This window comes from Macrobrachium rosenbergii, chromosome 31 (genome assembly GCF_040412425.1).
Source record: "Macrobrachium rosenbergii isolate ZJJX-2024 chromosome 31, ASM4041242v1, whole genome shotgun sequence".
In the NCBI taxonomy this organism is placed as follows: domain Eukaryota; kingdom Metazoa; phylum Arthropoda; class Malacostraca; order Decapoda; family Palaemonidae; genus Macrobrachium; species Macrobrachium rosenbergii.
In genome coordinates this window covers 12632884-12645725 of record NC_089771.1, presented here as the reverse complement: position 1 = coordinate 12645725, position 12842 = coordinate 12632884, and the positions used below count along the sequence as shown (strand labels likewise).

General features: G+C 37.9%; 1 protein-coding gene across 1 annotated transcript; it reads left to right on the top strand.

Annotated features, from left to right (window-relative positions):
* The first annotated feature begins 2474 nt into the window (after positions 1–2474).
* On the top strand, positions 2475–4873 carry LOC136855279 (uncharacterized). The gene is made up of 4 exons (XM_067132181.1): positions 2475–2569; positions 2805–3042; positions 3089–4423; positions 4847–4873. The coding sequence occupies exons 1-4, from the start codon at positions 2475–2477 to the stop codon at positions 4871–4873; spliced, it is 1695 nt and encodes a 564-aa protein (XP_066988282.1).
* The last annotated feature ends 7969 nt before the right edge of the window (positions 4874–12842 follow it).

The window sequence follows — 12842 nt, the reverse complement described above, 5'->3', positions numbered from 1 at the left end:
ACTGGAGAATTTCACAATCACCCCAAAGAATAAAGGAGCAGTTGAATTCTAAAAAACACCCAGGAGCTTGTTCTGCCAGACCCTAGAACAGTTGATGGCCGTGGTTGCAACTACCCAACCGAGCTGCAGCAACTCTCACCCCCTTAAGCAGCCCTTCATCGCAGGTGTAGAGAGTGCATTAGCACAGGTCGAACCACCCTACTCGAAAGGTGATATGCACCTTCAAAAGGACCCATACCTCTAAGGTCAACCTAGGAATCTGAGGGACTGTTCCCAGTAGAGCTACACCCCAGAACCGTTGAATGCTTCAAGTACCATCGATTGGGCACCACCAGGAACGTTGCACAGGGTCAGGAAATCCAGGCATATGTAGCCGCCGACACCCAACAACAGCCTGCCTAGCCAAATTCAAAGCTGTCCTCCCAACTCTCGCATGTTGTCCCCTAACTGCAAGGAAAACACCATGCCTGGCAGAAAATGTCGCCGGCTCAGCGCATTGCATGAAAGACAAAAGGACAAAACCCTCCCCCCACTCCACTGCATTTTCCTATCATTATCCTCCTCTTCCCAGACCACTTCCTCAAAACTCCTCCCTCCAAACCACAGAACAACCCGACACTATAGACCCAGCAGGTTCTTCCTCCCCCTCCCACACTACCCTTCCCCAAACCCATCACACCCCCTCCCAAGCTACCTTTCCTTCCCCAGTGATATGTCACCTTCTCCTACATTTCCAACCTCTCCTTCTCGTCTCACACCCTCCATCCCTACCCCACCCCTGAACCATACAACCCTGTCTCTCGGACACCCCTGTCCCCTCAGCAGAACATGCCTCAGATATTCCTCTACCTCCATACACAAGATCACTCGTATCATCACAGACTGCGATACAGACAACAAAGACTGAATGGAGGTTCAACAAGGACGGATGATACACCTCATGAAAAGCAATCTTGACACCTTCATTAGATTAGCTCATATCCCTTTTGACCAAACCACTTACTGAAAAAATGCATCGAACTCAAATCCTCAATAAAAGTATTGGCCTTACCATCAATTCTTGAACACAGACAGTGACACTGCTCCACCAATAGCTCTGACATAAACCCATCTTCTCCCTCAGTGATAACAGAGAACTGCTGGAAATACTTCAATGGAACATTCTCGGTGTACACACCAAATTTGCATTACTGAAGTCGCAAACATCCCTAGGAAACTATGATATCATCACTCTGCAAGAAACACTCCTCAGACCAAACCTCTCATTTTTTCCTTCAAAGGATACACTGCATGCAACACCTCACGACACTAAGGGGCTCCTAACACTGGTCAAAAACAGTATTCCCTCCTCCCAGATTCCAAGCATAGACTGTGGGCTGAGAAGCAAGCAACGCTGGCGTTAAAATCCTTGAGGCACAACCCTTGAAATCCACAATATTACAGAGCACCAAATGGCACCTAGAAGCAGATGCACTTTTGGTGCAGCCTCAGAAAATACCCTTATTACAGGTGATTTCAATGTGCATCCACCCCCTTCCTCAAGTCAGACAACAAACAAACCTTGCAGAACGCCACCTGCACTTTCTTTTCAGGAATTCCCAGAAGTCAAATTATTGAACAATGTGGCCAAACCCACACATCTGCACAGTGGCAGCTGGACCTCACTCTGGTCTCTAGGAACCTGCAAGAAGGAGCAACATGGAATCTGCCCTGTTCTTACCAGTGACCACTTTGCCTTGCAGACAAGCTACAGTTAAGGAGGCTCCCTCCTCCTCCCCCCCTCCAAGATGGAACCCTGGAGTGTACAAATTGGAATTCCTTTGAAAATCACATGACCACCTGGTCTACAGAATACACATAAATCAATTTCCACAGGAAGGTTGCACATTTCTACAATTTCTGCAACAACACTTAACTTCAGTCTGCCAGGTGTCCCATGCCAAGAAAAATACCCCACCACAAATACAAACCACAAAGATGCCTGGTACTACAACTCTCAGATAAAGGAGATGAACAAAGAGTAAACCAGTGAGAAACTCTTTAGAAGATACAGAACTGACAGCTTGTGCTTCCCACATGACTGAGTCTCGACTCACGCTACTCAGGTATCAAAGTGAGTGAGCAAGAAACCTGGTTCCAGTGGAGTGCGGACAAGTGCACCACCTCCACCCATCACCAAACTGTGGAACTTCTGGTTCAGCAAAGTCTCTGGCAAAAATTCATAAATGTCCGCACTCTGACCACAAAGTGAAGCGGATAGGTCGCAGCATTTCTCGACAGAACAAAGACTGTCAACCTCTCCCTCAACAAGCGTGCCTGGGAGCATTGGAACCTATCAAAAGCAGAAGTGTACTAGAAGCCCATGCAGCTTTTACCATGACCAAACAGACACTCCCTTCACCATGGAGGAACTAAACCTTGCACTACACACAAAGCAAGGATACTGCACCTGGATCTGATCGATAACCTACAGCATGCTCAAGAATATGGGCGAAGCTGCAGAGACAGTATACCTAATGATAGTCAATAAAACCTACGTCGAAAAGAGTCAGACCGAGAAATGGAACCGGCAGGACATAAAGCCCAATTCCCAAACCCTAAACAACCAGGCACCTACCCAGACCCATTGCTTTAATTAGCTGCACTGGAAAGGTAGCTGAGGAGGATGGTCCTCAACAGACTACTCTGGAAAGCAGGCCCTCTACATCCCGTATCTATGCATACAGAAGGGTGGGACAGAATGCATAACTGATGTCCTATCCACAGTAAATGAAAAGAAGTCATAATTGTCTTCTTGACCTCAGAAAGCCTATGAGTTGGCAAATTCCACTGTCATACTCTCCACCACCTTACTCAAAAAAAGGCATAAAGGAAATCTCTTGGCATGGAAACAAAAAGTACCTCCAGAATCGAGAAGCAGAGTCTATTTTCAAGGGCCTACTCAGGTTCATTGAACATGAAAATGGGACATACAGGGAAGGTGATCCCTTTCTCTTCAGTGTCCTCATGGAAAATCTTGCTACACTGGGCTTCTGCCCAAAGGTAAATCTTCATTTATGCAGATGATGTCTGCCTGGTATGCCCCCAGCAACCAGGAGACATTCAACTGCAAAAAACCCAGCAATCACTATACCTGACTGAAGGTAAGTGCAAAGAACTCGGCCTCAAAATCAACACGAACAAAACTAAAGCTATGGCCATCAAGCACACACGCCCACCCAATAATCTCTCCATCATGGGAAAACCCATAGAATGGGTGAGTGACTTCATGTACCTGGGAGTTAATATAAATCACAAACTCTCACCGGCAAATGAAATACAACACTTGAAGCAAAAGACCATATGCCGCCTAAATGCGATGAGAAGAATCTCTTCACTTCGCCAAGGTGCATCAAGTCATCTACTTAGAATGTTCTACATTCAAACCACCTGCTCTGTAGTGGAATATGCGGTGCCGGCGCTCACAAAGATGACACACCCTCAGGTCTGCTCACTTGAAGTGATTCAAAACAATGCAATGAAAATCATTGCAGGGGCCCCAGTGTGGACAAAACTCTGCCTACTCAGAGCAGAAACTAACCTTCTCCCTCTCCCATCCAGAATTGATCAAAGGAATGCCCTCACCATAGTCAAAACCTTGAAAGGTGGTAGGGATTGCCCCTTGAGGAACAAAATAGCCAGAATCTTAAACCTGCATGAGGAACTCAGTCCTCCCAGGAATTATGTAGGGAACCTCCTCGCCACTCTGAGAAGGGTCAACATGCAAGAAGCTGCTGCTGCAACTAAGAGGGAAACACCCAGCGACAACTATGTTGAACCTCCTCCTTGGATGCCCATCCCCTTCAAATTCCATTTCACTCTTCTCCCAGCAAATAAGCAACACTGCTCTCCAGCACAACTCAGACAAGCAGCACAAACAGCCATAAACAACACAGCTGCTCCCAATGTCTACTACACAGATGGGTCAGTGGACCGGAATATACCAGCTGCAGCTGCAGCAGTAGTCTCCTCCTCCCTAAAAGCTAGCTGGAGACTTTCAAACAATGCCTCCACCCTGCAAACGGAACTAGTCAGCATCCAGAAGGCACTAGAGGACTCTCTAAACCAGGCAGGAAACACGACAATCCACACCGATTCAAAGTGTGCAATTCTTGCCATAAAGAATCAGTCACACACTGAAAATGTCCACATCCTAACCAGCATAAAAGCTGCAGCCTTCGCTCATCAGAGCAATGGAAGGCAAGTGACACTAAATTGGATTCCCAGTCACATAGGAATCGTAGGAAACGAAGAGGCAGATCAACTTGCAAAAAGCACTCTACAATGCAATACAATCAGTATTGCCCTAAATCAGTCCCTCACACAAATGAAACAAAATATTTTCAGGTACTGCCAAAATGAAGCCCACAGCGAAATTCGTCAGGTACTTCTCCAAGGATCCAGGTCTGCAAAATGGTATGTAGAAAACACCAAATTACAAAAGTTTTCTCTTTCCAGGAACACACCCAGAAGACTCGCAGTCATCATCACCCGACTACGGTTAGGATATATGTGCACCTGGCAGTTAATCAATCCAGAAGACAGAGCATGCACATACTGTAAACAAGTAGTGGATCAACCACTAGATCATTACCTGTTGCACTGCCCGGAGACTTCTCCACTGAGGCGGAATTTCACAGAGGCCCCGCTAACTAACACCAAACTGGTATCACACATAATTGAAAACATTGAAGAATTTTCAGCATTCCTCTGCTCCTATCCACCACCCAGGTGAACAGTAACAGGCCTCATGCAATACACACTAACCTTGTGCAGAATATCTCTCTTGTTATGTACCTCTTTTCAGACAGATGCAACCAGCCACCTCCACTGAGACCTTTCCTGAATCAGCACAGGCAACCCATAGCTCTACATCTTCACAGCAACTGACCTTATTTTATTTTTTTATTTCATTTTTTATTTTTACTCACATGTATTTAGTTCTATTCACTTGTTTATCATTATTTATTTTGCTATATAATTTTATTTATTTTTCATTTATCCTTAGTTATTCTTTAAATTAATTTGTAATTATTTATCATACAATTACTTATTTACAATTATATCCACACTCTTAATCTAATGTTTAATATATTTATAATTTTAGTCTTTCACTGGTATGTAAGTAAATTTGTATATGTATGTGTTTGTGCATGCATATGTGTCTATATGTGTATATATGTATATATGTATATATATATATGTATGTGTGTACATGGGCATATGTACAGTACATAGATGTATATGCATTCTATCTCAACATTACTACAGTCTCTTCCTCGAACTTTCTCTATCAACTTTCCCTATCATACGGTGGGCCGTTGTACGGATTATACAATTGAGATATCGTGTATTCTAGGAAGAGTTGACAGAAAGTTTGGCTTTTCTATGTTAGAGGGGTCTTCTTGGTTAGTTTATTAATATCTCTCTAGTTTATTGACAAATATGCTTGAAAGATTTCCTGTCACTGGTTTTTGAAGACGATCCTAAGTTCAAGGGTGTCAATTATTGTTTTTGCCGTTGAGTTTTTATTATGATTAATTAGGTTCCAAAATAGATTTTTTATACTATTATCATTATTATTATTATTATTATTATTATTATTATTATTATTATTATTATTATCCATGACATAAAAATGTCTTATACACACATCACATGACATAAAAATGTCTTATACACACACACATATACACACACACACACACATATATATATATATATATATATATATATATATATATATATATATATATATATATATATATATATATATATATATATATAAGACATTTCTGATGGCATGCATAAAAGTGCAACAACAATAATAATATAAAAAGATTCATGAAACTAAATAATCATAATATATATGTATATACATTTATATATATATATATATATATATATATATATATATATATATATATATATATATATATATATATATATATATATATATATATCTAAATATATATATATATATATATATATATATATATATGATATATATATATGTATATATATATATATATATATATATATATATATATATATATATATATATATATATATATATCTTTCTGTGCACATCTTATGATTCTATAACAGTTACCACATCTGTTCCGTTCATCCACTATTTAAAAAAATGTATGTGCAAGAAAAGAAAGCATGGTATAATATAGAATGGAGATTGGAAACTCAATTTTTAGCCAGGGAACAATAAAAATGTTGTCCCTCCAATTGTTCATTGTTCATCGACTAAGCCTCGTCCAATTGCCTTTTGTAAAAAGAGGGGGGGGGGAAACTTCTAGTAATTGACTGGGACACATCTGTTCCCCATTTTCAAAACTGTCAGGAAAAAGTTTTTTTTTAACCGGAAACAAGAAAAATAATACGCATGTTAATTTTTAGGGATTAGACAGAGAGGACAGTCATAATGTTTTGTTTCTTTACAAAACTGCGGCATAGAAACCAGAATTAATGAATTATAGCATTGGCAAAAACGTACATAAATACACACATACATATGTGTACATATATAATATATATACACAAACATTTATATATATACAGTATATATATATATATATATATATATATATATATATATATATATATATATATATATATATATATATTTATATTTATATTTATATATATATATATATATATATATATATATATATGTGTATGTATGTATGTATGTATATGTATATATATATATATATATATATATATATATATATATATATATATATATATATATATATATATATATATATATATATATATATATATATATATATATATATATATATATATATATATATATATATATATATATATATATGTATATATGTATATATATATATATATATATATATATATATATATATATATATATATATATATATCTGAAGGAGAGAGAGAGGGAGCTGGCAGTATCATAATGGTGGAAATAAAAGACTTCCCGGGATAAATACAAAAATACTAGGTGGGTCATCACACATCTTAATATTTTTACATCACATACGTTTTCCTCATAAGGAGATTCTGATAAAGAGAAACCGTAGAAAATATAACTTGTGTATATATTCCTTCAAGATAATAGTATGCATTCAATCATAAATCATATTTTGGCCATGGAGCAGCAGCTTAGCACAGACAAAGGCAAGTAGAAAAATCGCCTGGGCATCTTGAAATTGTACCTTCTCTCTTGATGTAATTGAGCTCACTTATGTCCACTGGGGTTGTCAAAAAGTCGCAAACAAGCTCATTCAAAGAGATAAGTCTCTGAAAAGAGACCAATTATGGGATGTTCCGCTGGCAACTGACCTCATTGAAAGAGGCAAACGTTTTTCTGTCCTCCTGACCACCTCTGTATCATTGAGAAACATTTGAAGTTGATGTCCTATATTATTGTTATGCAAATGTTTATTTGTCATTTCGAAAACTGTGAAATTATAATGAATGTTGAAGCTGTTAAACATTTTGGAAACGACTGTCTTTTGTACCATTGAGCAACATTTATACAATGAGGTTTTTATATTTTTAATTATATAAATGTTTAGTTGCATTTTAAAAATTGTGAAATAATATTTATGTTGAAATTGTTAAACATTTTGGAAATAAGCTCCTTCTGGTAAATGTCCTGAGGAAACGCACCAAGTTTTTCAATTTCCATGGACACCTAAAAAGATTTCCTTGTGACAAATATATTTTGGAAGCATTAAACGAGAAAAATTAATGATAGTTTTAAAACAACATCCCAGAAGATTCCGCTAAAGACAATGAAAACTGGAAAACACTCGTAATAACCTGGAAACCTCAGAACGAATCTTGGTCAGACCGAGACTTGAGAAATGCGTTGGAGGACGAATTTTCCTGCGCTAACCCACTTGGCATGAGGGCCTGTGCTCTGTAACATCATTTGGAGCAACATTGTCCTCGTTTCTTAGCTCTACTGGGAGCCTTTGGCAGATTATTAGGCTAAGTATCCATGAATAAGGAATGAAACGACAAAAGGAGAAGAATGCAGGAATATAATGAACTGTTCTTAGGTCTTGTACACATACTGTACACACACACACACACACAGAAGGTAATTTGGATGGATTTTGTGTACAAATAATTGCGTATAAATACATAGATAATTACCATGTCGAATGATAAATAAGCAAGTAAAGCCACACCTTAAAGCACTGATTATCATCCACAAAACTTTTAAATCATTTCAAAATAAATTCAAATTTTAACAATAAATAAAAATATGGAAAAGGTGGCAATGCAACTTTCAAGCCCAATTGGACCTACCTTGCTTCTTGCATAATTTAGCCCAAGCTGTTCAAACAGGTGAAGTGTTGGCCCACGTTAGTAAATCAGGTAAGGGAAAATACGAGCAAAGTAGGTGCCCAACGGGATTATAAGTATTAGTGCTAGATTCTTCGTCCGTGTAATTAGGATAACTTACGACGAATCTCCCCTTCCGTGTAGATAGTTGAGGTAAAGGAAATTCCGAAGAAAAAGGAATGAGAGAATATTACACAAATTTAGAAGACTCTTGAAAAGGAATTGGTGTATATGTTTTTCAGTTATAGACAAATGTACCAGATATGTCTCTAAACAAATCGTTCTATAGTTCCGAAAGAGATGATTCCAGTTTTGAATATTCGGGTATAGACTTAAATCGATTATCCAGTGAATCGATCCGATTTAAATAACTTGTTAATTAGATGATTGGTTGATTATATTATATATATATATATATATATATATATATATATATATATATATATATATATATATATATATATATATATCAATGACCTGCTTCGACCACCACACACTCAGTACTGTCAATAATAGATTCAAAATTCGCTAAAACAGCGACGAAGTCCACAATGGGCGGAATCGTGCGATTACCACAATGTGAGCAGGAGGATTCAAGTGGATAAACAAACTCTGACAAAAACCATTTAGTATTTAATACATAACCACCAGACAGAAATATCACATGAACCTCTTAAAATACACAAATCAAATGAATAACAAACACCCTTAATTAATAAAAATCAAAACCCACTCACTCACTTTACAAATGTAAATGCAAAATAGTACTCTACGTATCACAGGACCTTAAACCTAATAATATTATTTACAAGACGCATTATCACAAAACACTTCAAAATAAAACATACTGGACTTGGCTTACAAACCAAAATTCCTGAAATCTCAAAAGTGGGGTGGCAAGAACAAAGGCTAGCAGATTCACAATTAACAACCTACGTTCGTATAAATGCCGCTAATACCACATATCAATACTAACACGTTGTCAGGGGTTTTCAACCCAAAACATACAGACTACCTCCATAACTCAATAGTTCACCGAACAAGAACTAAACATTGAGATTGCACTAAAACCTTTAATATCGCCAACCGGGTTTCTAAGTTTAGGCCATAACATTTTCTCCACAAACAACGCTGTCTTTGTACCAGTGATTCACTGCACTCACTATTATAGAGCGTCCTGTAAAAACACTACACACACCAACCCAGAACGACACAGAGAAGACCAGCACGGGCTTCCCCTGCACAAGACAAACACGCACAAAAAGCAGGGAAGCATAGTTACAAGCCTTGAACCTAAATCACCCGATCAATAAATATTATACAACCGCTTCAACTCATAATAAACAATCTTACGTCAACCTTAACCTAAGACAAACCCTATCAAACAAGTAATGACAATTTCATCTCACGATTAACATTAATCTTAAGTAAACCTTAAGCCAAGATTTAAAACTATTACACCATTACATTGCCACAGACAAAACGACGAAAAATTACAAATAAGGTTATTACACACTAAATATACCTCCCCCTCACTTACCCATACATAAACTTACTCCCTCAGCACACATACCGTAATTAGAACGATACAGAGACTATCTGATTACCTGCACGACCTCCTGTAACCACTTCCTACCTATATGTCTCTATTCAAGAATGCGTGGCAAGACATCAGCGACAGTATTATTTTTACCTGGAATGTAGGTAAATTCCAGATTCCATTCCAGTAGCAAGAGACCCCAACGAATTAATCATTGGTTTTTATTTCTAAGCTTATTAAGAAATACTAACGGATTGTGGTCTGCTGGTATTCTGATAGGAGAACCTGTTGAAGAAAGATGAACCTGAAAATGGTTAACAGCCAAAACTAAAGCTAATGTCTCTTTCTCCACTGTTGAATATCATGTTGAGCAGGGTACAATTTTTTTTTTTTTTTTTTAAAGAACGCAACAGGATGAAAAATTCCGGGTTCGTCTTTCTGTAGAAACACCGCTCCCACACCAACATCACTTGCATCAGTGGCAAGCGAGAATGGAATGTCAAAATCAGGGTCTTTCAAAATAAGAAAATTAGTTAAGAACTGTTTCATTTGTTCAAACGCATTTTGCGCCTCGTTAGTCCAACTCTCACGTAACAAATTAGTCGGAGGCTCAGCAACGTCGGAAAAATTCTTAACAAATCTACGGTAATTGCCTACCAAACCAAGGAATTTTTCTGACTTCTCTCCGACACCTGGGGATTTCTAAATTCTTAATAGACTCAACATTAGCCTGTTTGGAAGCTACCTGACCGCAACCAACCTCGTGACCCAAATATACCACCTTTGCTTTTGCAAACTCACTTTTTTTTAATTAATAACCAACCCAGCTTTTTTCAAAACTTCAGACAATGCTCTAATACGTTTCAGACGTGTGTCCCAGTCATCACTATAAATTACTAAATCGTCAATATAGACGACACACCCTTCTAAATTATGAACTAAAGTATTCATCAACCTTTGAAAAGTTGCAGCAGCATTCTGCATACCGAACGGCATAAGTTCGCTTCAAATAAACCTTCCTGTGTTGCAAAAGCTGACAAGGCCCTCGCCTGCTTAGACAGAGGAGTTTGCCAATAACCTTTTAACAAGTCGAATTTACTAATATATTTCGACTTACCCATCCTGTTAATGCAATTCTCTATTCGAGGTAATGGATAACCTTCAGGTCACGAAACCTTATGGTAATCAAAAGACAACACGTCGGCCTTCTTTACCAATACACCTGGTGATGACCAAGGACTTCTGCTGGGCGGGACAATTATTTTACAGGTCACCTGTCAACATCTGAAAACAATCTTTTAATTAAATACCAATTTTTTCAGAGACTTTCGTTTTATACCACTTAAATGAGAAGCAGGGGCATCATTTCAGATTTTTGTTGGGGAGGGGCAAAGATGGATTGGCGAGCGAAGCGAGCCTAACCAGCTGGGTTTTTTTTTATTTTGAGCTATTTTATGTGCTTTTTGAAGCCACATGAGCAAGGTATTTCAGCAAAATAGGCAGACAAACAAACATTGTGTGTGATAGATAGATAGATAGACAGACAGACAAACAGGCAGACAAATAGATAGATAGATAGATAGATATAATTTAATGTGGTGACACATTTGAATTTCAGTAGTAATAATGAAAAACCCTGCTGCTGTTACTTCTTGGGGCTTGGGGTGTGAGGGGGGGGGCAAGTTGAGGCTGGGGGCGGGCAACTTGAGTCTTGGGGGCAGTTGCCTCCCAGACCCCCGCAAATGACGCCCCTGATGAGAAGTCATATTAGCAAAATTTTTTAAAGAATCCTTATTATCAGAAAGCCATTCAATCCCATCAAAACAATTATCATTTTCACCCTCTGGAAAAGAAAATCCCTTATTATTATCAAAATAACTTTCTCACGTTCCCAATATGCCTTCAACATATTTATATGTCAAAGCTGAAATGGTTTCCTTCTTCCAGGTGTCTCTACTAAATAATTAACCTCACTAACCTTCTTCAAAAATTTCCACGGACCTGAAAAAGCTTTTAATGGATTTTCTGGAATGGGTAATAAAACCAACACCTTATCGCCTACCGCAGAGTCACGTACTTTAGCTCTTCTGTTGAAAAAGAACTTCATTCTTTTTTTACTACACAATAAATTTCCACCCTCAAATTTCCACGCCTTGGTCAACTTCTCACCTAAATTAGATATAAAATCTAATAAATTAATCTCAGGATGTCTCCCTCCCAGGACTCTCAAATTGCATCAAGAGGTCCATGTACACAGTGACCAAACACGAGACTAAAAGGCGAGAAACCTAAAGACTGACTTGGGACAGAACGAAAAGCGAACAACAAATAAGGTAATTCCTTATCCCATTCGGACCCATTTACCAAACAATGCTTCTTTATCATAGATTTCAGGGTTTGATGAAATCTTTCTAGAGCTCTCTGACTTTCCGGATGATACGGAGAAGTAGTTACATGTTTAATATTTAACTCTACCATTTTACCTCTGAAATACCTACTGATAAAATTAGATCCACAACCTGAATGAATTACTTTAGGCATCCAAAACCTGTTGAAAATGTCAATTATTGCATCAACAATTTTAAGACTTTTATCGTCCGTAGTGGTATTGCCTCAGGATAACGAGACATCCTATCCATTGTAGTTAAAATATATTCATTACCACCACGTGTCTTCGGTAAAGCACCAACAATGTCAATAATATCCTCCTTAACAGACTGAGAGACAACAGGAATAGTAAATAAAGGTTCTTTTGATGCTGGCCGGTTTGGCTTTCCGACCTCCTGACAGACGTCACAACTATTTACAAATTTCTTCACATCTGCTTTCAACTTGGGCCAATAATAATTCATAAGCAACTTACCAGCAGTCTTATGAATGCCAAAATGACTAGCCGAGCCATTCTCATGAGATA

Bases quoted from the DNA above. Each gene is read 5' to 3' on its own strand.
- LOC136855279 (XM_067132181.1), top strand. From the start codon at position 2,475: ATGCTCAAGAATATGGGCGAAGCTGCAGAGACAGTATACCTAATGATA. The intron at 2,570-2,804 runs GCAGGACATAAA...TCTTGACCTCAG, and splicing joins CAGACCGAGAAATGGAACCG to AAAGCCTATGAGTTGGCAAA. The intron at 3,043-3,088 runs GTAAATCTTCAT...GTATGCCCCCAG, and splicing joins CACTGGGCTTCTGCCCAAAG to CAACCAGGAGACATTCAACT.